Source organism: Prionailurus viverrinus, chromosome B3, assembly GCF_022837055.1.
Source record: "Prionailurus viverrinus isolate Anna chromosome B3, UM_Priviv_1.0, whole genome shotgun sequence".
In the NCBI taxonomy this organism is placed as follows: domain Eukaryota; kingdom Metazoa; phylum Chordata; class Mammalia; order Carnivora; family Felidae; genus Prionailurus; species Prionailurus viverrinus.
This window is the reverse complement of record NC_062566.1, coordinates 111298544-111325683: the sequence shown is the minus strand read 5'-3', so window position 1 is coordinate 111325683 and position 27140 is coordinate 111298544. Positions and strand designations below refer to the sequence as shown.

Sequence of the window (27140 nt, the reverse complement as noted above, 5' to 3'; positions counted from 1 at the left end):
AATAAGTACAAAGATATTTTGTGCTCATGGATTGTAAGAATTAATATTGCTTAAATGTCCACACTACCCAAAGCAATCTACAGATCCAATGTAATTCCTTTCAAAATTCCAATGGCATTTTCAACAGAACTAGAAGAAATAACTATAAAATTTGTATGGAACCTACAAGCCCCTGAATAGCCAAAGTAATCTGGTGAAAGAACAAAGTCAGAGGTACCATACTTCCAGATTTCAAACTATACTACAAAGCTACAGTAATCAAAACAGTATGGTATTGGCATTCAAACAGACACATACACCAATGGACCAGAATCGAGAGCCCAGAAATTAACCCATGCCTGTATGGTCAGTTCATATATGACAAAGGAGGCAAGAATATACAAAGAGGAAAGGACAGTCTTCAACAAATAGTATTGGAAAAATTGGACAGCCACATGCAAAAGAATGAAACTGGACCACTATTTTACACCATATACCAAAATAAACTCAAAATGGGTTAAATTTTGAATGTAAGACCTGAAACCATAAAAATCCTAGAAGAAAACATAAGCAATAAGCTCCTTGACATAAGTCTTAGCAATGTTTCATTTTGGGTTTTTTTTTTTTTTTGGTTTTTATTGGTTTGTTTTTGTTTTTTGTTTTGTTTTGGATCTGACCCCCAAAGGCAAGAGAAACAAAAGCAAAAATAGACAAATGGGACTATATCAAACTAAAAAGCTTCTGCACAAAGAAGGAAACCATCAAGCAAATGAAAAGGCAACCTATATATTCAATAAGAGGTTAATATCCAAATATATAAAGAACTCATGCAACTTAACAAAAAACACAATCCCATTTAAAAATGAACAAAGGATCTGAATAGACATTTTTACAAAGAAGACATACAGATGGCCAACAGGCACATGAAAAGATATTCAATATCACTAATTGTCAGGAAAATGAAAATCAAAACCACGGTGAGATAGCATTCAGAATGGCTAGTATAAAAAAGACAAGAAATAACAAGTGGTGGCAAGGAGGTGGAGAAAAGGGAACCTTTATACTCTATTGGTGGGAATGTATATTGGTGCACCACTATAGAAACAATATGGAGGTTCCTAAAAAAAAATTAAAAATAGAACTACCATATAATCCAATAATTCCACTTCTGGGTATTATCTAAAGAAAATGAAAATATTAATTCAAAAAGACATAAGAACCCCTATGTTCACTGCAGCATTGTTTACAATAGCCAAGATATGAAGACAATCTAAGGGTCCAACAACAGATGAATGGATAAAGAAAACATGGGGTGTGTGTGTGTGTGTGTGTGTGTGTGTGTGTGTGCGTGCACAATGGAATACTATTCAGCCATAAAAAAGGATTAAATCTTGCCATTTGTGACAACATGGATGAACCTTGACAGTATTATGCTAAGTGAAATAAGTCAGACAGTGAAAGACAAACACGGCATGATTTCGTTTATATGTAGACTCTAAAAAGCAAAACAAACAAAACAAAACTGAGATACAGAGAACAGACTGTGGTTCCAAGGGGAGAGGGGTTGGCAGGTGTGAAATAGATCAAGGTAACAAGAAGTATAAACTTCCAGTTATAAAATAAATAAGTCATGAGGATGTAATGTAGAGCATAAGGAATATCATCAATAATATTATATTAAATTTGTATGGGGATGGATGGTAACTAGACTTATTGAGATGATCATTTCACAATGTGTACAAAAGTTGAATCATTATGTTGTACACCTGAAACTAATATAATATAGTAATGGTACGTCAATTATACTTCAATAACATTTTTTTACATTGGGTAGATTTATATGTAATTAACCTGGAAGTAAGTCCACAATGTAATTAGCTTAAGAAAATATTATTAAAAGATATATGATATCACACCATTTTTGTCCTAAATAATGATAATCCCGCACAAAGGAAAAAAACTGGAGGGTTAGAGAATTAATTGTTGCTCTTTCATGGAGATGAGATCATTGGCTCTACTTTTTTACCTTATGTCCTTGTGCATTATCAGAATTCTTCTCTTACAAAGTAGGTGTAACTTTTCTACTTAGAACAAAATGAAAATATTTCTATTTTAAATTATTTGATTAATGAAGTTCCTACCATACCCACATCCACCCACTACATGAAATGAGCCTCTGTAACACATCATTTTACTAGATGCAGAGTATGGCAGCCGCGAATTGCATATAAATTATGTCTAATTTATTTACGTAATTCTCTATTATTGGATATTTACATTGTTTGCAAATGTTTGCTACTATAAGCAGAACTTAGATAAAATTCCTTGTGGCTACGGATTTGCACAGATTTTCAATTGTTTCCTTAGAATAAATTCCTAGAAGTGGAAGTAAAGGCACAAGATGTGGCCACAACCAAGGACTTTTGACCCATTTTGCAAAACTATCCCACAAACTGCCAATGCCAATTTACTTTCCAAACTGCAAAGTGGGGGCAGTTTTTTCCCTTTAGCAATTCTCAATAGTTAATAGTATTCAAGCCTGAATATTACCATCTTTTCTCCAATTTTTAACAATTTGGGAAGCAAAATGACATTTTTTTTAAAATGTGTATTTCTTTCATTACTAAGGAAAGTGACAGGACTCATATTCACTCATTGGCTATTTGTTACTACCGTGTGGCTGCTGGTTGGTTATCTCTTGTCTGCTTTTCTACTAGGATCTCCTTCCTTCTGGTGTGTAAGAATTCTTTATATATTAGCCCTTTGTCATTAAGGCTAATATATGTCATGTGTGTTTTAGTACTGGTTAAGGTTTTATGTTCAGAAATTTTAATTGGTATTTATTTTCTCAACAATAAAATGTGCTCAGAATTCCAAATTACTGACTTGTAAATGGGCGTTTGAAATATAACCAGTTGTACATGTATGGCCTTGTATACTAGCTACCTTATTATTGGTTCTCGTATCTTTTCTGCACATAAGCTCCTTGAAGGCACAAGTCGTGACATTTCTTAAACCCTCCATGCCAACCAGCACACAGTGCACAACACAGAGGAACTCCAAAATGTTTGAGATGAAAAAACACCGTGTCTGGGATGTGCTTTGAAGCAATCCAGTTTGGGATGTGAGATGAAAACGAGGCAGAAATGAAACAGAATCGGCCACATGTTAATTATTGTTGAAGCTGGGTGACAGATACATGGAGTTCATTATACTATTATTTCTATTTTGTATATTTGAAGATTTCTATAACCAAAAGGATTTTTTCTTTTTTCTTTCTTTCTCTTTTTCTCTTTCTTTCTTTCTTTCTTTCTTTCTTTCCTTCTTTTTCCCCCCATTATCGATTGATCACCAGCATCACAGTGGGGACTTCTGGAATAACAATGGTGATGAAAATGAATTACATACGCATCAAGGCCACTTTTATAGCATAAAAAAGTCAAAAGCACAGGCCTTGAAATTAGGTAGCCCTGGGTACAAATCCTTTCTAGTGCAGTGACCTTGAACCAGTTATTCAACCTCTTTGAAATTTAGTTTTCTTTTATAAATAAGGGTATTAGTAAATACCTCAAAGGGTTCCAGTGAAGATTAATGGGTGTAAAACCCAGTGCCTAGCACCAAGTAACACTCAGTAGAGTAGATCATTATTACTCAGTGATGCACAAGCCTGACAAACTCCAGCCAACATTTCCTGGTGGTGCTAATCCAATCCCCTTCCACTACGGGCCGGGCTTTCAGTTCATCAGTTTGGGCATCAGACAACTGCTTGGCAGAGGACTTGGCAGAACAGATGTCGGGAATTTCGTTCCTGACGCCCAGAAGAGAAAACAGATAAGGCCGCAGGAAAGGACAAAGCACTTAACTCCCAGCCTTACTCAGCAGGTCACCAGAGAGCCTTAACTCCACATTCCGATGATGCAATCAAGAACAAGAGTGATGAAGTCCTTCCAACAGCAGGTCATTCAAAACCTTGACCAAACACTATCATCACCTGGGGAGCTTAAAATGTTTGGGGTCCCACTCCTAGCATTTGGGGGGCAGACTCGGTATCAAGGTTTTTAAAAGGCACATGTGACCTAATGTGCACCACCCTGCTGTGTTAAGTTGGGATGGGGGCTAGGGGCACACAAAGAGGACAGGGAAAACAAGGAAGAGAACAGAGACCTCTGCGTCCCACATGAACCCCATTAAAACCAACCAACTCATGTGGTCCCAAGCTGTGTCCCATGCCAAACAAATCCAGTCCCATTAGGGTCCCCTTGCTCCCTCCATAAACCTCAAGAGCGTGATACTGCGTTACAATTCACAGGGCCAAGATACGGTAATAACATCATGATGTGCGCATATCAATATTCTAAAGAATACTAAAGCAGCACAGCTGGTCGCTGGATTTGGGTCTTAACAAAACAAAACAAGACAAAAGTCCAGCTAAGTGACAGCAGAGGCTGGGGGAGGAAGAAAGCATTTTGTCTCGCAGCCCTTGGGCAGCCTGTCGTTGCGACTGAAGCACACTCAAAGAGGCAGCCTCATTTTGTGAAGTTGTCGCAGCGTCTTTGATCAAGGGAAAGAGCACATCCATTTCAATCACTGTAACAAGGACGGGCCGGCGGGCCGGCTGTCTGGCTGCCCGGCTGCCCACCGGGGCGAGCCAGCCTCGAGCCTGGAGACACATGGCAGTGCTTAGCGTGTCAAACAAATGAAGGGGTTCTCAACTGTCTATCCAACCTCTGCTGAACTTCAGAGGCCCTCTCTTTTAGCAATTCTGTCCCGACTAATCTGGAAGTTCCTTTCCGGCAAACACCACCTGGCCTGCCCTGGCCTCGCCAAAAGAAAAGCTGGCCAGCAGCTGTGTGTCGCGAGGCAGAGGACACTTCAGAACCAGGAGGGCAGGGGTCAACCTTCTCATAAGCAACACACTGGCGATTACACAATCCTAGAGAAAGGGGGAAAGGACGGCCATCCACTCCGCCTCCTCCCTATGACCTCTACCCCCATCCCGGCCCCAAAGTGGTAGAGGGAGGTCTGATGATCTCCCCTGCACGTGAATTCCCAGCAGTGCAGTTTCAAATACGTACGCAAACGTCACCTGCGTTCTTTTCACCAGAAGACATAAAAAAATAAAACACTGATGAGGGGGGAGGCTCAACAAAAGGCTTCATGTTCCTTAAGTGACGTCACCCGTAACACCTCGGGGAGTCGTGAGTAGAACCAGAGTAGATATGGGAGTAATGATGACGAATGTGCAAGATGCTTAAATAGCATTTGTGTGTTCCCAGTGTCGTGCACATGATAACATATTTAGCCCTCACCCCGGCCCTATGAGGGAAGCTATAGCGACTCTCGTTAAGAATGGTAGTCATCGTAGTAACATGTAATGATATGTACAGTGTAATTATTATGGTTATATAGGATAATAACGGAGATCATAATCCCCGTTGCTCACAGAAGGACACTGAAGCCCAGAGATGCTCAGTGACCCGCCTGACGTGGGGGGCTGGGCATCACACCCGGGGGTTGTGGCTCCAGGGCCCACGCTCGAACCACAGCATGAGACCGCCTCCCTGCACTCCCCACCTCAGTCTCTCCCTGGCAGCTGCCAGTTTAGAGGGCACCAGAACACGGAGGACCAGGAGGACATGGGCGCTAGTGGGGTCTGAGTGTGAATCCCGGCTCTGCCACTCCTTGTCCCTATAAATGGGGACACCAACACCCACCTCACAGGCCTCCGGTGAGGCTTACGTGAGAAAATGAACAAGGGCGCCTCTCACAGGGTCGACAGCCAAGGTCGGTGTAATCCAGGGGCTCTCAATCCTGGCCAAATGTGTCAACTGGCTATGAACTTTAAGAAATACGATGCCTCGGGGCGCGTGGGGTGGCTCAGTCAGTTAAGTGTCAGACTCTTGGTTTCCGCCCAGGTCATGATCTCACGATTCGTAAGTTCAAGCCCCACGTCTGCGCTGACAGCTAGGAGCCTGCTTGCGATCCTCTCTCTCCCTCTCTCTATGTCCCTCCCCTGCTCACGTGCACACTTTCTAAATAAATAAACAAACTTAAAAAAAATATGATGCCCAAACCCTTCCCCAACACCCGTCCACGCTTCCCAACAAGCGTCAGTCTGAAATCAGCAAGCCCCAGGCCCAGCCCTGAAAAGAAACACGAAACCCATGAAACCAAAGGCCAGGCTACACCCTTTGCCCCCTTGATTCAGAATTACAGAGAAGCTTTGAAACCTCTGAAGCCTCTGCTTCCAGCCCTAAGGTAGTGGGACTCCCCCAAATGGGGCCCTATTCCACAAAGGGAGAAGCAGGCACCACGATCACCCCAACCATGTGGCTGACTCACCCTCGTCCAGCGAACTTCCCTACTTTCACCTTGACAACACCTTCATCCAGCTGCCTCCCACCCCCCCAGACGACATCCCCCATCTAGCCTCAAAGCTTTGTAAAGGGGCATCCTATTGTCCCCATGCTGCCTGTTTTAGAAATAGTTGTGCCAACGTCACTATTACACAAAGCAGTAGCCAGAAGACAACGCAGGATGCGAGGTGGGACTGCCTGAAAAGAAATGTTAAAATCTGGGTGCGTGCATGCGCACACGCGCGTGCACACGTTCGCACTCACACCAAGAATCGTGGGACAATGCGTACTCAGAGGGAGCACTGCTTCGTTCAAGGACTGGGGGTAGGAAGAAGGGGAGTGCAGAAGGGGTAGAAATAAACAGTGATGGGATTACCAGGGGTTGCCCATGGAAACTGGCTGGGATAAGAAAAATAATCAGTCAGCATTTGACAGAAGAGAAAAATGGAGACAGCCAGCAGGGAGCATGGGGACCAAGCAATACCAGTTTCCTGGCTCAGACTTCCATGCCCCTTTTTCAGGACCCACTGCCAGCTGGCAAAGGGTGGCATGGAGAGCCCAGGAGGGGGAATGCAGGCACCAGAAGGTAGTACCAGAAGGTGTCAAAGAGCCCTCAGCTGTTTCCCAGAAAGCAAAGGTTCTGAGGGGCCCTCCCACTCTCAAGCGCCTCCCCTTGGCCTCAGTCCAGGAAATCGGGCTGAGAGACTTGGCCAAGGCTTCACCTGGGTAAAAGAGCCATCCTCGCTGCACTCCGGGACAAACACCGCCTCCTGGGGCTTCTTGGCTTGCTCTAGGGCCTGTGCTCGCTCCAGGCGACACTTGCTCTGGCCAGCGTCTATAAGAGGAGAGAAGGAGCACATTTCATATTTCACCCGGATCCGCACTGGAGCCATGGGACAAAATGGCTGCCCAGTACTAGGAATGCTGAGAGAAAACCTCTCTGCCTGTGGGTGAGCCCACAATACCACCAACTGGATTTTCTAACAACACAAAGGCAGTGGCTAATAAGTGCTGCTCGGCCTCATCGTCCCCTTAATGTTGACCTTAGAAAAGCCAGGGAGGCGTATTTATACCCGATTCTGCTTATTTTTTTCTCCCAAGTACCTTCAGCCACACCCACCCCCAACCAGGGGAAAATTTTTTTCACTGGGCGTATTAAAAAACTTGCAAGCCCAAGGGGTCTCAAAGATGTTTTATGGTTTAAGAATTGCAAGCACTTTCTTTGGAACACCAAAAGCTCTAGGGCAGCCTGCTCAGTCTTATGCCATTTCCGACAACAGCTCGAAGCAGCCCAGAGCTGATTAAATCACAAACTCCAATCTCCACGGGGCCTAGGAAAGTGATATAAATTAGGGGACTGAACTGGGTGTGCAAAGAACGGCACTCAGCCTGGAGACACCACAGGGAGTGCTGGGACTGCGGCAAAGTGGAGAATGGGCTCCCCTTTGGAGGAGGAAGCTGCTACTCAGGTCTAGCCATGTGTTTCCCTGTGGGAGGGAACACAGACCTAACATTACCAGGGCTTCCAATTATTTATGAGAAGTACCAAAATCCAGATTTTTATGTTGAATCTCTCAATTTTGAAATGTTGTCTCAAATGTTTTTAATATTTTTAAACACGCGAGCAGCCCAAACAAAACCCATCTGTTGGCCAGCCATTTGGAATCCCTACTCGGGAGCCAACAATAACGTCTTGCCATTTTAAGCATCTCCATTTACAAAAACGAAAAATACAAATAAAGGGCACCAGCCAGATAGCAGCACGTCTCTCTAAGCCCTAGCCTGGTGGCAGTGTTGGAAGGACAGAAAAGTACTCATTCCTTCAGGTAGGCCAGGTCTCCTTCCCATGTTCCCTGGTGGGAGGGCGGAGGGTTAGTGGCAAACAAAATGAACAGACGCATTCTGAGTTTCCCACGAAACTTCAAGCACAGCACGAAGGGAGCCATGCGGCCCGGGAGCCTCGTTGCGGCTGGGCGAATGTGCCCATACTCACCTTTGCATCTACCGCGATGTACCACACCCAGGGTCGGGTCTCTGCACTTGGCTCGCTGGTACTCACACATGGACTCGTAGGACCTGCCATCGGAGGCACAGATGGGTTTGGGCTGGGTCCTGGAGCAGTGGAGGTTGCACTGCGGGTCACGGTCACTTATGAGGAACTAGGTTGGAGAAAAGGGAAAGAGTACAGAGGTTACGTTTGCAAGAAAAGCAGGGGTGAGCCCGTGTCTTACAATACTGCCTCGCCTTGGGGCGCAGGTCCAGAATAAACCCAAAGTCATTAACCCCTAGAAGTGGAAGGGAACTCAGCCGCCACGAAGTCTAACCAAGGAAAGCATCTTGTGCTAAGTCATTCACAGGCAGGATCTCATTAATCCTCACAACAGCCCTATGAAATAGGAACTATTTATTTTGCAGATAAAGAAAATCAAGCCAGAAAGAGGGAACTTGTCCAACGTTACACAGCTAGAAGTGACGGATTTGAACCTAGATCGGTCAGAAGTCAAATCAAAGCTTTTGCCACCGGGATATTCAGCCTCTCCATCCTTGCATGTAGTCACATGACCCCTGTTTGGGTACTTCCCCAAATCAGCAACTCACTAGCAATCTCTGCATCCCAGCTTTGGGGAGTTTCATTTATTAGAGAGTAGTACTGAGACCTAACTCCATCACCCTTCAACTTCTGACCATTGTTCTCTGGCAGAGGTAAGTGATTTTCTCTGAGAAAAGGATTTCCTGATTTAAAAAGATAATAATCGGATTGGGAAATACTGGGTTAAACAGGTTTCCTTGCTGCAGGACTGCTTGACATCTTTGATATATTCTTATACATTGTGATAGCAGCAAATTGTGTGCTACTCTTCCTGTTGAGCTAATTCCCTCCCTTGAATCTGAGCCAGCCTCAGTAATTTGACCAATAAAATGCTGTGGAAATTATGTTTGGGGCCTTTTGAGCAAGGTCATAGGAAGCTTTACAGTTTCCTCCCAGGCCTCTCACAACACTCACTCTGAAGGAACTCAGTCAGTACATAAGAAGCCGAAGAGCCTTGAGACTGCCATGCTATGAGGAAGCCCAAGCTAGCATGTGACAAAACCAGGTGCAGAGAGAAATGCCCAACCAACCCAGGCACAGAGATATGTGAGTGAAGAAGCTGTTAGATGAGTCTACCCCCACTATCATCTGATTGCATAAAAATAATAAAAATAAATAAAAATAATCACATGAGACACCCCCAGTGAGAACCACCCAGCTGATCCCAGTCAACCCATGGAACTGTAAGGGATGATAATAAACTGATGTATTAGGCCATTAAATTTTGTGGTAGCTTGTTACACAGCAATAGATAACCAGGTCAAGGGGCATGCAGAATGATGCATCTCCCACTTACCTGACCGTGAACCCTTTTTTTAGTGAATCCCTGTTAGCAAGTATAGGATACAGCTGGAAAACAGTAATTGGATCACAGAATCCGTGAGCTTCTGTTGAATAATCCATGATTAGGCTGCAGGGGCTGCATCCACTCTTATCTACCCCTAAAGAGCAGAGCTCTAAGCCCACTCAAGGCTCTTCATCAGTACAAGTTGACAGAATGCATATTCCACAATAATGCACAGCAATGTCGTGAGCACACATCTGGCCACTGGTGATACTGGAGTGACTGAATAATCACACCAAACTCATAGGATCTAGGGAGGGTGTGAATACAACCCCTGTTTCCGATGTATCTTCAGGCCCTTTGTGCAAAGCAAATAAATGAGAGTTTGACCCTTTTCCAGAACAGCAGAGGGAGTCCGCAGGCAGTACCTCTCCCTTCAAGGGAGCACCAGGAAAACATACCCCACCCCGGCCAAATTCCAGGAGAGTCCAAGCCTGTCCCCTAGGGCATACACTGTCCCCCAAATGCGAGACCGGTTCCTCCTGCGACCCTGACCTCCTGCCTGAATGCTGGCTGGTCAGCACAGGGAGAGAACAGCTGAGGGCTGAAACCATGCAGCCCTCCTCAGGATGGACAGTGCAACTTGCCTTCCCTGCAGACCCTCTGGGCTCCCACACACACGGGTTCAACCTGAATCCTCCCCAAGCCCAAAAGGAAATGTCCTGATAGCATCTCATAGTAGAGTCTAGTGCTCTGGGAGGGAAACCAATAATATAGAGAACCATATCCAGAGGAAGCCCACTGCCTCCCAGGCTGCCACACAGAGGAGAGAGCTTGAGCTGACAGGATAGTGGAAAGGGGTAGTGCCGTCCACACCTCAACCCTGCATGAGATCCTTGGCCTCACTGCCCTTAGGTTCACCCTGTTTGAAGCCCTTGAGTGGTGTCCTATTGCCCCTCAGGACCTTCACACAGTCTCACAGGCCTGGCGGAATCTGACCTTGGGGGCCTCCTCCCCGGCCTCAGCTCTTACCGCTTCGTCCTCACCTCGTCCACCGCTGGTCAGGCACACTGGCCTGCTTTCCATTTCCCAAATGAGCTTCATTTGCTCCTACTTCCAGGCCTTTGGACACACTGCGCCTTCTCCCTTCCCTCCCACCCCTAGTTCAGATTTCAGCTCACATCATCTCTTTTAGGAGGCTTTCCCTGACTCTCACAGATGAGCACGGGTCTCCCAGAATAACTTCTCACACGTCACTTTTCCTTCCCGGCACTGAATACAGTTTGTGACGATGAACTGTGTGAGTTGATTAACAATGGAATCCCCAACTCCGAATCCTGCAAAGACAAGGAGAATGTCTATTTGGCCTGTGAATATATCCCCAGCATCGAGCACAAGGCCGGGGCACTCAGGCATCTGAGGGGTGAATGTGTCCCCGTAGCAGCATCTCCCACGTGCTATTACCTCAGAAGCAACTGGTGTAATGTGACAGGTCTGGCCTTGAAGGCTCCTGCCATAACCCCAGGGGATCACTGGGCCACTCCCGCACCCCCATGCTCTGAGCTTTCCCCTCTGTGCCAACCCCACATTCTATGGTGGCTGAGGTGGTCCACAACTTCCTGCCCTAGCTCCACCTCAGAACTTAAGCTGGCTCTGAGATTGAACGGTGGGTCTTTTCTCTCCTACCCCACCCAGGCCCGTCTGCCACTACGACTGTGTCTGCCTAAAGCGACCGCCCGCCATGGAAAACTTGGACCCCAAAGGTCCAGCTGGACGAGGCGGGTTTGGGAAGCCCTGGCCACAGGCTCCTGGATGGACACAGGACACAGGGGGCTGCAACCCACAAAGCCGGTGTCAAAACATCTCTCTTCCCCCCTCTGGATGGATGGTTCTCCCAGACCCATGCCTAACCTGTCCGCAGCCTAGAAATGCAGCCAGACCTGGCTCTGTAATTCTGCCTGGTGAGCAGCCGGCACCTGGGCTGAGGGTGGGATCGGTGTCCTCACATCCAGGCTTCTCCAGGCCAACCAGTGACCCCGAGACCATCTGAGAGCACAGGCCATGGCTCTGCTGTTATCACCACCGCCTCATCTGTGGACCCACGTGCTACTTACCTGCAGTGTGGCCTGCCTTTAAGACCTACTTGGTTAGGTTAATTAGCCACGGGAATCAGCAGGATCCAAGGAAAAACGTGCCCTTTCTTTCTCAGGATCGGACAAGGACAGAACTATCTGTATCTCCTAAAGCCTGGGAAAACCCAGGAACTCATCCTTGGTCACAAAGGGATTTGGTAGCCAGACCTTAACTCTGAAGATCGGTAACAACAGGAACTAATAATTAGGTATCACTTCCACTGTGTTCGCTAATTTAGTCTTTACAATAAGCCCGTGATAGGCAGAGTAAGCTACAAACCTAGTGTTACAGATGAGGAGACCAAAGCCCAGGTAACTCTTCTAAGCACAGGGTGTGAGTGTTGGAAGTGACACCCACAGCCTGGCTCGAAGCCGTGCTTCCAACTACACCAAAACCGCCCTTCTTTATTACAGGGCAAGTCTGCAAACAGAAGGTCCGCCCCTCCTGCACAACTGGATTCCCAAAGTCAAAAGCCACTTACCAAAAGCCTACTGTGTGCCAGCCACCAACCGCTAAAGACCCAGACAAGACAGGACTGCCTGGGAGAAGAGCCTCATAGGGCTCGTGTTCACCTTAAAAAGCAGGCATCGAAAGAGACAAAGTTCCTTTTCAAACCCAAGGAGATTGCCCTGTTCTCTCTTCCTCAGCTCACGGGAGAGGAGAGCTGTGGGCGTCACCGTGGCATTGAACTGCAAGCCATAAATTTGGTTTGGAAATGGCTTGCTCTGGGCCAACAGAGACGCTACGACAGCTGTGCCAGAGACAAGCTTAATGACTAGGGGAACATTCTGTCTGAAAACAGGTTAAAGAGCTTCAGAGGAAGCCCCACCCACCCCCAACACACGGAGATCCTTCCCACCTCCACAAGGGCTCCCCAAAGGTTCCATCTAGAAATTACTGGCCCCTGAGGCCAAGTAAAAAAGTTCCGAGACAGCACGGGGCCATTGCTAAAAGACCGTCTTGCCCCGTCTGTGGTGTCTCATTTTCATCTGTTTTAGGAACTGTGTGTATTTGTGGTTGTTTAAAAAAAAAAAAAAAAAAAAGGCAATGAGTTCTATAAAATGGACTTTTAATAGGATGACTATGCCCTAATATGATCACCCAAACCTCCACGGCCTGAGGGGATTACTTTAGGTCCACAGACACTATTTATTGAGCCATCCATTCATCTACTTCTGTCCTCAATAAGCCAGCACTATGAGCCCAGCACTGCATGAGGCATGGCAAACAGAACATAACCAACATAGTCCCACCCCCCAGTGAGCTTACACTCTAGGGTGGAGACAACAAGCAAGCAGACAGTGGCCATACAGCAAGGGAACAGGATACTGCAGGGCCTCGAGAGGATTTAGTCCTAGGGACTCTGCAAGGCTAAAAGCCACACAGTCCAACAGAACTGTCTGCAATGACAAACGAGTTCTATATCTGTGCTGTCCAACACAGTAGCCACAAACCACATGTGGCTATTAAGCCCTAAAATGTAGCTAATGCAACCGAGGAACTGAATTTTTAGTTGCATTTAATTTTAGTTAAATTTGCATAGCCGCATGTGGCTAGGGGCTACCATATTCGTGAGCACAGTTACAGAGGTGGGGGGAGGGGACAGAGACACTCATCCTTGCTGGAGTTTCTCCTAGTTGAGCCAAGCTAAGACTCACTGGACCATGGAAAAAAAGAAGCAGATCATTTCTGCATTTTGAGACTGGACGTGAAATCAGTTCATTACTTATTGGTCAACAGCAGGACTGCCTAGGAGTTCATCAATCTACCTGAGGTCACAAAGTTGGCTTTTTCCTCTCTTCTGCAGGTGTTAGGGGTTCAGGCTACAAGTGCCCAGCACCGGCCTATGGCCTGGGTCAGTTCTCTCAACACAGAGCCCAAACTCAGAGTCTGAGTCACCCTGTTGTACCTGAACCTCCGAGCCACAGACATCTGCTGTAGGCTCAAAAGCCGCCATGGTTGAAGGAAGTTTTTGGTATTGGGTTGGGGGCCGGGGGAGGGCAAGCTGTCTCCCCAGCTAGACAAAGCCTGGACTATTTCCTTCTGGGAGGGGGAGGGGGAATAGTATTTTCATAAAAATCCTCACATACATTCCCTTCCTTCTTCCTAACCAAAAGACAACAAAAACAAAACAATTATGCTAAATATGATTGCATAATACGGAAACCAAACAAAAGGGGCCAGGACAATTGTGAGTTTGCAATCATCTGCTACTCCCACCCTCTCTCTCCTTGGGGAGTGAATGATTCCAAAGCAAACACACAGCAGTTTATGTTTTGCTCACATTTGTAAAGTAGGACAAGCACTTGAAATACATATAAACAACCCATCCTTCCTAGTGGAAAAGTAAGCTACCGGCTGGGGACTGTTGTCTCCAGAGAAGAGACGGAGGTGGATGAAGCCGGTGTCAGACTAACAATCCCTTCCGTCCGAAATGCACACAGGCTCCAGCAGAGTAGAATGCAAACGCTTTTGCACTGGAAGACCACTCCAATGCCACAAGCCGTGTTAGGTTTGACTGACTTCCAAGTTTCCATGACAATACAGGGAACAACAGAGGCAGCCTAAGGTTCCATCTAGGAGGAGATGTTCGAGTCTGTAGAATATGGAATTGGTTTTGCAGTCTTCACTTCCACCTGTACTACGCTGATTTAACCAGCATCTGAAATTCTTAATCGGCATTTTTCTGGTAACACGCGTATCTCTCTACTTTTCCCAGCTATAGAAGAGGGGGCAGGAGCCCTTCTAAACAGCCGGGGCAGCGCCCCAGCCACTGTGCCTAGAAATGGAAAGGCCACAATTTGGAGTAGCAAGGGGCTTTCCCCTTTATGAGATCAGAGCCAAAACTCACAGGCCAAACTCAACTGATGTGAGGTTTTCTTTAGTAAACTTCTGCATAACACGGCTCCAGCTACTCACTTTTTAATATTTTTGCTTCGCTTAGCTGTTGCTGCAAAGCAAACCGTCCCTGAACTTAGTGACTTTAAATAACTGATCATTTCTCTCGAGTCCATGGCTTGGCTGGGCTCAGCTGGGAGATTCTTCTGCTCCGCGAGGTGTCAGCTGAGGTGACACATTTGGCTACCTTCAGTTGGGAGCTTGTCTGGGGCTGGAACATCCACTGTGGCTTCACTCACTGGTGCCTCCGTTGGAGCGTCTGAAAAAACTATGGTGCTGGCTGGGCCTCTCTCTCCAGCAGGCTTTTCTCGCTTATCCATAATGACTTCATTCAGTCCTTTACCTCCTGCCTAGATGTCTGACCCTGCCACCTATGTTTTCTCCCCATTCAAGTTCAAATTCCGTACTGCACTGAGCTCGTCATCCCAAAGAGCAAATGTTTTCATGTTTTAAACACCACCAGTAGCTCCTTGGAGCTCTTGCTGCATTGTGCTCAGATTTCCATCAAAACCCTCAGCACACCGCACCATCATTCGTGTGTTTATATGTCTGTGAAGGACTGTGTCCTGTGTCTCTTTACATACACGGGGCCTAACACTGCCCGATCTAAGGCAGTGTTCAGTAACAAACCTTACCTAAAACATATCCCGGATAAGAAGCTCCCCCCCTTTTTTTTTATCACTTACTGTGAAAAGAGATCTTTGTCCAACCACCGCCAAAAGCTTAAAATTCTCAAACGCATAGAGTAATGTAAGCTGTCTGTTCTTGTCTTTCCTTTGAAGGAACATCTATTAGATAAGGAAAGCTGTACATTAAACACAGGATTTTTTTTCCCTTGAATTAAAGGAAAAGGAGTCACAAAGACATTGAAGGGGATGTACCGGAGTGGCTGAGACAGGACCCATATACCCACGGCAGATATCATCATTAAGCAGCCAAGCAACTCATTCCCGGTGAGGCTGCCCCTGCAGGAATCCTTCTCACACGGCCCTCCCCCAGCCTTCCAACGACCCTACAGATAAGTTATCCCTTCCCTAAGTTAGGCAGTAATCTGAGGGGCCCAGGGTTGCTGAGCCTGAAGTGAGTATGTGTCAAGGTAGAAAACTCTGATAATGGTATCAATGAGTCCTTTATAAGTCAGATTTTTGGCACCCTGAATTCACTTTTCCACAGAATGAAGACTGTAAGTAATGGTGAGTTTCCCAGCCCAAACTGCAAATGCTTACTTGGAAGGACTGGGTAGGGGAATGATCCCTACCTGTGCGCCTGCTCTGTCGGTATTGGTATCACAGTACAGGTCCCTCCCGTCCGCGCCCCCAGCTGCATAGGAATGGTTAGCCCCCACTGCGCTGTTCCTGCCTCAGGACTTGCTGGCCCTTCCCCTGGACTGGGCCCCAACCTCATACCTCCCATCCATCCTTCCAATTTCAACGCAGATGCGGCTTCTTTGGGGCGCTGACTTCCCAAGTCAATCAGGACCCCTGTGACGAGTCTCCTTAACAGCCTCTGCTTTCCACTGTGCTCTGTGTCACCACTGCAATTAAGTCACCAGCAGTTTAATTGTATGTTCCTTGCCCAGGAAGCAAGATTTGGGTGCCACGCCGCCGGATCCCCAGTTCCCAGCAGGGGCCTTGCCCCAAGCGGGCACTCGGTAAGTACTTATGACGGAATAAATGAGGAGGAGGCCGAGGCCCCGCTGGGTCAGGCTAGTTAAGTGGCGGGCACTCTTTCTGTCTGCCTCTAAAAGGCCAGACTCCTGCTACACCACACTGCCTCCTTTGGCACGGGGTACAGCACTGAGCCCAAGGCTGGCTGGGGGCGGAGGGGGCTCTGTTGATAGCTCTGGTAGCAGTAGGCAGGGTCTCCGGCCTTGGCTCCTCGGTGGCAGGAGAGGAGAAGGGCCTACAGGCAAAGCGAGCTTTCCCAAGGGAGGGATGTTTTCCCGTCACGTTTGTGACTCAAAGTCCGGCTCGAGTTTTTAGAACCCAGGCACCACAGAGCATTTCCGGGAGGTAGCTCTGCCATTGAAAAAGGCAAAAAAAGCCACTCCTAGAGCCAGTGCCTGGAACAAAGAGTAGAGAACCACATTCCAGATGCCGAGCCGTAGCTCAGCCTCTTACTCTCCGGCCAGGGACTGTCCACCTCTTGTCACTTGCTTCACCATCTGCAAAGCCGGGCTTTGGTCTTTTCCCCCGGGGGCCTGCGTCTTTGGGAACAAAGAGCAATTTCACATTAAAATGTCACTCACCCACCCACTATCTAATCCATCATCTGCATGGAAAGTCCACATCCCTATTTCTGCCAGCTCGCTCTCACCCCTCCTTGACCCCACGACCACTGCATTTACACAGGTGCAACGGAGGGTCTCGATCTGGAGGCTGCGGGGTGGGGCGCGAGAAGATGGAGGAGGGGAGATAAGGGAGGTCAAAGGGAAGGGGAGGTCTGCAGCCACGGTGGTGTCTGCTCTTCTTCTACACGCTTCCACCGCGGGGCCTGACAACAGCATGCCCCCCGATTAAAGGGCTTTTCACGCTGCTGAGGGAAAGCAGACATCCCCCTCCAGCTGTTCGGCAGCTGGAACCACTTCTGTTGTTTTAGCCAGGAGAGGCCTGACCTTTGTCACCCCACTCCCACCCCCTCCCCAAGGGAGGAATTTAGTGGTCACCCCACCCCATCCACCCAGCTTCCCTCCTCCCCTGTGCCCCCCACCGCTACGGGGACGACCGGTCAGGACCCAGGGGAGAAGGCTGTCCCAGGCCAGGTGCCACAGTGGGGGACAGGAAGGGAGGGAGGGTCAGTAGGTTGGACAAAGCATCTGGGACCCTGGGTCCAAAGAGGCACTGACAAGGTAGGCACTAACAAGAGGTAGGACTGACTCAGATGCTTGCAGTTCACACAGACCCATCCACACCCCGCTACGTGCCCCCTGCTCATCTATGAGAAAGGCAGGGCAGATAAAGTGTGGGTTAGGGTCCACATTATCAAATTCCAAAATAGGAAGCGTGATTCTAAGTGAAAGGAACCAGACTCAAAAAGCCACATACTGCATGACTCCCTGTATATGACATTCGGAAAGAGGCAAAGCTATTCGGTTATTAGTGATTGCCAGGGATTGGAAGGAGACAGAGAAGCGTGAGAGAATGGGTGTGGGCGGAATATTCTCTATCTTGGTTATGTTGGTGGTCATACAACTACATAAACATTAAAGACCATAAAAGTGTCCACCTAGTAAGGGCGATTTCTACTATACGTACATCATACCTCAATAACCAAAAATAACCCTAAAACTAAAGAAAAATAATGCCAAAGCATGTTTGTTTTGAATGGCACATCAGACCTCCCAGAGGCAGTCGAAGAGGTTTCTGGAGATTTCTCTGCCCACTCCCTCAATTACCAGGCATCGCTCCGTGCATTGAGGGTTATAAAAAAAAAAAAAAAAAAAAGCAAGAACAAAGGCCCTGCCCCCCTAAAGCTGAGCTGGTTGCAAACACTGGCATGCACACAGCTAACTCCATAGGGATTGCATTTGCAACAGCAGCGACCAGGAAGCGAAGACTAAGTCACAGACAAAAGGGAGGCATGTTTGAAAATGGGATGCCAGAAGTCTGAGATGTGGTGTGGCTAACTCTAAAGAAGAGAGAGGGGAAAAGAGGAGAGGGGAGAAAAGAAAGAATAAAGAGGCATCCATTCAGCAAAGAACTGCTGAGCGCCTATTCTGCCCCCAGACTATGCTGAGTGCTGAGGACAGACCAGCTGCCCCCTTGTTCTAGGGAGTCAGAGGAAGAGGTCCATTCAGACTAGAAGGATCCAGGAGGATTTCTCAAAGAAGGGGCCATTAAGGGGATTGTAAAGAATTTCCATAAGCAGGAAGGGATGTCGCAAGGGCATCTTAGGCAACAGTGATGGGTACACGGAAATAAAGAAGCAAACTCATTTTAAAAAATAGATTAGAGGGGCACCTGGGTGGCTCAGTCGGTTGAGCATCCAACTCTTGGTTTTGGCTCAGGTCGTGATCTCACGGTCTGTGAGTTCAAGCTCACTGCACAGAGCCTGCTTTGGATCCCCTGTGTCCTTCTTTCTGGCTCTCTCCCACTCGCTCTCTCTCAAAAATAAATTTAAAATGATTAATAATAATAATAGATTAGAAATGACCATGTAGGGGAGAAATAAGGCTCTTGGGCCAGGTTGGGAGGGTCTCGAAAATTCCCAGTTGTCTTTTTTTTTTTTTTTTAAAGAATTGGAAGCCAGTGAAGGAAGTAAAAGGCAAGGTCAGACAAATCCCTGGTAGGGGTATGAAAGACCACAGAGACTGATCAGGAAGTTATGGTAGCTACATGCAGCAGGAAGGGAGAAAGGGGGGCATACTGGGGGCCAAGGAAGTGGCCGGGGAAGGCCACTGGATGAGCTAAGAGCATCAGGAACCAAACAGCTGTCTGTAGAGAGTAGGCGTGCTTGCTGCCCAGGGGGGATGGTCTGTGGACTCTGTCACAGCCCTGTTGGACTCCCACAGGCGATGAAGGGACACGTGGGGTGCCACAGGCATGCATGTTGGCAAGGAAGAAGAAATGGAGGATGAGTGGAGATAAAAATATCTTTTTGAATGAGTGGAGTCCTTACAGCTTAAAAACCGTTTCGTTTTCAGCCCTCCCTGGTCACAAACAGGGAATCAGCCTTTCAATCAGAGGCAAACAGCATTGATTTTTATTTCCTGCCTGCACTCCTCATCACTAAATACTAGCCAGTGAACTTATGAAGTGAGGGCGTGGAGAGTCACCTGCCTATCTGCCCCCCATCTCTGCCACCAGCATAAATAAAAACTCCGTCACTCCAAATAAACACAGCACTCTCCAGGACCCAGGACCCACATTTTTTTCACTTCTCTCAGCCCACAAGCACTGGGGAAAAAATAAGTAAAGGTTAAGTTGATGGCTAATAAGGAGCAACAAAGTGGTCTCGTATTTGGACTGTACCCAAGGGATGGTGGGTTACAGACAGAACCCAGACTTGGATGCAAAGCCAAGAGCACAGGGAAGGAGCTCTTAAGTGCCTGCTTGGGTCTAGATGCCCAGCCCTTCAATCAAAGAGACACACACATCTGGTAGTAAGGATCTGCTAAATTAGCACTATCTCTCCACCTGGCAACAGCGATGGATTCTGCCAAGGGGAGTGGCTCCTTACAAGGTTATCCTGAACATTCTTACAGGCTCCGTCCAGTGACACGCTCCAAGTTTTCACTGGGTGTTACTAAGAATGGACTAACACATCACTGAACATCCTGGCTAGTGGCAGTAGGAACCAGACAAGGCTGCACACCCTGGCCCCGCCCCCCCATTCTGTCCCACTGTCACTAGCAGCATTTTATGTGATATGTTACATGTGTTTTACAAGGGGGAGCGGGGGGGGGGGGTAATGAGTGAGGAGATTGGTCAGGATCAGAGCTACCAACTATGGGGCTGGGGGTTGGCTGGGGTCAATCCCGATATAGCTGGGTGCTGGGCAGTGACTGAGCCCCTCTGGTTGGAAGGACAAGGTCCCAAAACAGAATTGTTTTCACAAAAGACTTGAAGGGATTCTGGGCAAAGTGGGAGGTGAAGAATCTGAAAAGGCTGTTCAAGAGACTCGAGAACACTCTGAGAGATTCTAGGCATGCACAGAGCTACTTGAGGGCCTAGGTGACAAAGAGACACAGAAATGAGGCAGGTCTTTCCCCCACTTGTGCATGAAACCCAGCCCTGCTCTGGCAACTGAATCAACAGCTTTGGCCGCAGCTGGAGAGAGTTCCATTGGCACAGATGCTGGTGTTCTCATGGTGGGAACTGCCAGCAATGAGGTTCCTTTGGGCAAAGGGGAAAATCATGACCAATTTGTGGAAATATTTAAAGCACCCCAATGCCGTTTGAGTAGATGAGGGTCTTGAAGCCATTGCAATTTGAGAGTAAACGTAAATGTGGCACCATTTTGTAATCACAGGCAGAAGAGGTTTGGAAATACCAGTTGTAGGAATAGACGCTAACGGGAGTGAAGTCTACTTAGCAGGCTGTGGGAGTCAAAACAAGCAGCCCCGAGCTTAGGAAGAATTTGTGAAGGCCAAATGAAAATCTGGAGATCAATTTTCCAAAACAGTGACACTGCGTATGACGGTCAGGCTCCCAGGCTGGTCAACAAAATGCCTCAGTAGCTCATAATATGGCTGAAATAAAGCTAACAACACTTGGCCCAGAGTAGGCTGGAGAGTTTTGAGGTAGGTGGGAGTTGGATAGTCTCCCCCAAAAAAGAGCTAGTCAACTGAACCTGTTCGTGACTGAGGTATGAGTATATCCACAGTATGGATGCCTGTACACACGTGTGTGCACATGCACAAACACTTGGAAGTATCTTCAGCGGGGTGCACAATCACTAGCTTTTGTTCAAGGGTCTAGGGTCAAGCACGTTGAAGAAGAGAGCCGCTAACTAAGTTACTTGAAAAAGCAACAGCACTGGAAGTCTATTTCCCTCTCCTGGTGGATTTACCCTGCACTCTCAGATGTAACAATATGTTCCCCAAAGAGGTGAATTGAGACCCTATTTAGTGAGCTCTCACACCATCCACAGAAGTCATGATCAGACACTCCTAGTCCCTCCTACAACAGGCCAGTTGTGCCAAGTGAGCCCCCCCTCACACAGAGTGCTCTCTGCCCCCACCCCTCACCCCAACAGCCCCCCTCTAGCAACCTGGGTGGTGAAGAAGCCTACGAGCCTCCTTTAGGACTAACCCGCTTCCCCTGAAAGACAGACTTTTGTGTTGGCCAAGTCTCCTCTCTCATCCAGCCCCTGGGCCGCCTTTAACCCTCTCAAGCCCACCAGTTGGGATTCCTGGTGCTGCTACTATTAGTTTTCTGACCTTAGGAGATATTCGTCCACTCACATTTGTCACAGTGAATCCTGCGACTCTTACCACTGACTGCTCCCATTATCAGCACAAAGGGCCCCAAACCAGCCCCACCACGGCCCACCGAAGATAAAAGACTTCCACACTAAGTCTAAACATGGTGGGAGGAAGAGGCAGGAGTATTACACCCTGGGAACTACTTCATGGCTCCATAATAACTAAATGGAGAAACCGGTGTACTTCCAAGGTCATGGGATTATCACGAAGAAAAATGTCATCGTAATGCCGGTCTCATTTGGTCAAGATACGGTGGCATTTGTATGGGCTCATCTTCGTATCCACAGACACGGTGGAGCAATTTATACCGACAAGGGAGATAACAGAGGAAGAAGCACTTTATCCACAGCACTTGAGGAAATCCACTCCCTCCCAGCACTAAGCCCTAGGGATGAAAGCTGAGCAAGTACAGACTGAAACAAACAGAAGAGGAAATCCCAGGCTTGCTATGTCATCGAATTATGCTGGGCTGTGTGTGCTTCCACTGTGTGTGTCCTTTTATTGCTATTTCCACAGTCATCTTGAGATCCTGCTATACTGGTTCTGGGCACCAGATCACCAAGCACACCTACACACACACACACACACACACACACACGCACGCACGCACGCGCGCGTGCTCAGACATAGGCGCGTGCATGCGCGCACACACACACAGCCCACAAAGTCACTTACAGACAAAAGAGAAGAAGAAATAGTTTGGCCCACGTGGGATTCCCATGCGCCATGTAAAAACCTGGTGCTGTCAGACCATCTTGGGCTGAAAATCCCCACTGTGTCACTCAGACAAGGATTAATTACTGCTGTCCAGAGCCCAGGCTCACATCTTACTTCACACAAGTGTGAGGCTGTTCTGGGCAGGAGAGAAATCCTGTTGACCCAAACTGGGCCAAGGAAAAGTAAATAGAACCATGTCAAATTCTACAGGCAGGAATGGAAGATTAGTGGAAAACCAAAGCAAGCCCACTCCTAAGGGAGAGAGAGAATGGTTCTTCCGTTTTCCAACCCTTCTGGTTTCTGGGCACAGAGAAAGTCTTTCTTTTAAGGATAAAGCCTGTATTTGACTTTGTAGGATCTTTTTCTTTTAGTCCAGACATTCATAATATTTCCCTCAAACACCAGGTCAGACAACACGATGGGGAGGACATCTACCTTTACAACAAGCAGCTTGTGTCTGGTAAGCAAGCCTGTGGAAATGACATAGCAGAGGGCAGGCTGAATCTACCTGGGAGAGCCTCAGGACGCACCAAGCAAGCCTGCACATGCCTAAGGATGGGGACTTCTCGGGCTTTCTGACGTGATGTATGATGTCCAATGCCCACAAAGACTCAGCACCGAAGACTTTTAATCCAGCCTCCAAAGGGGTTCTCAAGACTTTTTATTAGCCAAGGAAATGTTCACAATATAAAGTTCGGTAAAACCAGAACAGAATATCAAATATATACGTGTATAGATAGCTAGATATAGATAACAGACATGTGAATATATACACACATACGCATATATATGCGTACATATGATACATACATGTGCACATATATACATATGTATATCTTCCGCTCCAGGGAGAGGCAACGAAAGATAGAAGGAAATACACCAAAACGTTAATAGTGGCTATCTCTAAATGGTAGAAACACAAATAGGTTTGTTTTTTTCCTTTGTACTTTTTATTTTCCAAGTTTCCTATTAGGAGATTGGGGATGGAGCACACACAAAAATCCAGATAGATGGATCTGGACCTGCCCCTTAAGCACAGCTGCCCCCGAAGCTCTACCGTGAACTCTGGTGTTCCCTCAGGCTCATCAAAGCCTGACAGCCACAGGCCCACACGAGGCTAGGGACTGCGAGAAGCTTGCCTCCGCATGAAGTGGGAGGACAAGGTTCTTTCCTCTTGGCTTCTTTCTCTCCCGGAGTCTGATCAGGTTTCCTGTTCTTCTGTATCACACACACAGCTCCCATAAGCAGGCGCAGAACTTTCCAGAGGGTGTCATGCTGGGCCCAGATGACCCTTCGGCAGCATCCATCCAGGCAACAGCCTGGTCACCAGGTGGTCTCCCTCTGTGGTTCAGGTTGCACAGCAGGCAGTCCAGCCTTCTCTACAGAAGGAACTCTGAATCTCACAGGTCAGGTCAGAATGAACTCCCATCTTCCAGTCCCAAGCAGTGCTGTGACAGGAATCTGCCAGCAGCCTCCAGCAGCCTTTGAAAGGCACACGTGCACCTGCACCAACCATCACAATGCAGGGTGATGAAGGGTGGTGACTATGCTGTCATCTGGGCGTATGGGAGAGGAATGAAAAATCACATGGCTAAAAATAAGGCTTTGCAGAACGAGCAGCTCCAGCACCAGGTGTACGAGAGGGAAGCAGAGGGCTCTCTGCTCTCCCATCATGCCTGAAAACTGCCTTAGAACAAAAATGTCCTTGCATTTACTTCCTTGCAGAACAAACCAAAACCTGTAAGGCAGTTTTGCAACCTTCTCCCCAACCTGCTGCATTCATTCATTGGACAGAAATTTATTAACCCCTCTATGGGCCAGGCATGGCGCTGGGCACTGGGCACACTGCGTGGAACATACTGGCCCAGTCCCCACCCTCACGGGGTGTGCTGAGTCTCTACGATCCCGCAGTTCCTATTTCACATACAGATGCCGTCCTTCGAAGCCCTTGGTGCCATCAGGTTACAGTCAGGACCCAGGCACAGACTTCAAGGATGGGGCCAGCCGAACTAGGATATGCCACCCACATGTGGCAAACTCTTTGCAGAAGGTTCTTCTGGGTCTGAATCACAACACGACTGCCCCCCCCCCCAAAAGACAATGCTATTCTTCAGCTGATCCAGAAAAACAGATTGACCCTAAGGAGAACCCAGAGGCTTTTCTGGAAGAGGGACTCGTGAGGCCCTCAGACCAACTCCGGATGCTGCTCAAGCTAGCCAGTGCACTCAGGCTGTGTCAAGATCCAGGGATGACTGTGTTTCCCAGCCTGGCCTCCAAGAGGATAGGGCTAAGGGTAATGTGCTGGAATGCCTGGTGTTGTACAAGAAACTATCCTTGTAGGGAAAACAGAAGAAGACAATTTCTAAACTGCATTCTTTTACCTCAATAGATATATCCTCCTAAGCCCTGATGCATTTTATTTATTTTTTTAAATTCTTTTTAATGTTTATTTTTGAGAGACAGAGAGAAATAGAGCATGAGCGAGGGAGGGGCAGACACAGAGAGGGAGACACAGAATCCCTCCTGGAGCCTGGAGAAGCAGACTCCAGGCTCTGAGCTGTCAGCACAGAGCCCAATGCGGGTCTCGAACCCACAAACCGTGAGATCATGACCTGAGCCAAAGTTGGTGCTTAACCAACTGAGCCACCCAGGCGCCCAGCCCTGATGCATTTTAAAGCATCTTGGAAGAAGAGGCTTAAGGTAGAAGTTTTTTGCTTCAAATAGATTCTCTATGCCAGATCTAAATCTGTTAGAGTCTCGGCATCCACCAAAAAACTGCCTAAAAACTATACTTTTTAGCACAGAAATTCCAAGAAAGAAGAGTGTATTTATATAACCTAGACTAGAAAACACGTAATTGCACAGCTACAATTTCAAAGCCCTCAGAGCAAAAGTTAGAGGGGAAGAGGCCATAGCAGAAATAAATTTAGGGGCAAATCCTCATCTATTGTAGGACTTGTGAGTGCCAGGTACAGTGCTGGACATCTTACACAAATTACTGTCATCAGTCCTAACAATGACCCAAGAGGTAATGTTTTCCATTCCACTTTGCAGATGAGCAAACTGGAGCTCAGAGAAGTTAAGCGATTGCTCCAGGCCACACAGTCAGAATCCAAGCCCAGACTTATGACTCCACAATATCACAGGCCAAAGCACCGTGTGAGGACCCACAACCGTTCCCTGATCTAACTTTGGGCTACATAAAGACTCAGAATTTTATTTAATTTTAATTTTTAAAAGTTTTATTTATTTTGAGAGAGACGGAAATAGCATGAGTGGGGGCAGGGCAGAGAGAGATGGGAGAGAGAGAATCCCAAGCAGGCTCCCTGTTGCCAGCCTGGAGCCTGCTATGGGTCTCAAACTCACGAAACCAAGAGTCGGAGGCTTAACCAACTGAGCCACTCGGGCACCTCAATTTTTTTTAAGCTTATTTATTTATTTGGGGAAAGAGAACACAAGCAGGGGAGGACCAGAGAGAGAGAGACAGAGACACACACACACACACACACACACACACACACACACACACACACAGAGAGAGAGAGAGAGAGAGAGAGAGAGAGAGAGAGAGAGAGAATCCCAAGCAGGCTCCAAGCTGTCATCCCGATGCAGGGCTCGATCTCATGAACTATGTGATCATGACCTGAGCTGATATCAAGAGTTAAACACTCAGGACACCTGGGTGGCTCAATCGGTTAAGCGTCTGACTCTTGATTTCACCTCATGAGTTCCTGGTTTGTAGGTACGAGCCCCCCATCAGGCTCTGTGCTCACAGCTTGAAGCCTGCTGGGGATTCTCTCTCTCCCTCTCTCTCTGCCCCTCCCTTGCTCACGTTCTCTTTCTCTCTGTCAAAATAAATAAACTTAAAAAAAATTTAAAGAGTCAAACATTCAACTGACTGAGCCACCCAGGCACCTCAACACTCAGAATTTTAAAAATTCACTCTGACATGGTTATGTCCTTGCACAACTGAGTCAAGAAAATACAGACTCCTACCGCCCGGCCACCACATTCTCACCTTCTCCTGACCACCCCCTCAAAAAAAAATGGTACAAGAGGGCAGTGGGGCAGAGTGGGGAGAAACAAAGAGTCTGGATCCTTCACAGGCCACAGCACCTGGTCCCCAGCAGCAACTTTCCCAGGACCCAACACTTCCAGCCCCCGTTGTCCAGCTCTACCCCGTCTCCTCATCTCACCTGGCTGGGAGCTGCTCTCAGCAGGTAAAAATATCAGGCACAGAGTTCAGAGTCCATGCCATTCTATTTCTGATGGGGGGTGTGGGGGGGGGGAGGGCAGTCCTCATTTATGAGCTGGGGGGAAGATGTATACCAGACTCGCTCACTACCCCAACTATCAGGCAGCTGTGATGTTTTTTAACAGAAACCAAATCTGAGCCTTTCACAGGACACAGTAAAGGTGTTGTTTGGAAAGTCACCTGTACCTGGCAGAAAATGCATGTGTAGCACGCCTATGCCATGTGGAGTACAGACTGGATAGACAGACCCGGGATCCCATCCCTGAACTGTGGGCCTCATCCAAGATACTTACCTCTGTGAATCTCTGTTTCCTCATCTGTGAAGACAAGGAAATAGAGTGGTTCCTATCAAAGGTTGATCTGGGGGCGCCTGAGTGGCTCAGTCGGTTAAGCGTCCGACTTCAGCTCAGGTCATGATCTCATGGTTTGCGGGTTCATGCCCCGGATCAGGCTCTGTGCTGACGGCTCAGAGCCTGGAGCCTGCTTCGGATTCTGTGTCTCCC

General features: G+C 47.6%; 1 protein-coding gene across 3 annotated transcripts in view; it reads right to left on the bottom strand.

Annotated features, from left to right (window-relative positions):
* Window positions 1-27140, bottom strand: part of SMOC1 (SPARC related modular calcium binding 1) — a 159068-nt gene that overhangs the window by 76100 nt on the left and 55828 nt on the right. For all 3 annotated transcript variants that reach the window (XM_047863683.1, XM_047863684.1, XM_047863685.1), the window contains exons 2-3: window positions 8329-8494; window positions 7058-7170 (exon numbers count right to left, since the gene is read on the bottom strand). In XM_047863683.1, the coding sequence (XP_047719639.1) occupies window positions 7058-7170; window positions 8329-8494 (279 nt within the window). The remainder of the gene's footprint in view (window positions 1-7057; window positions 7171-8328; window positions 8495-27140) is intronic.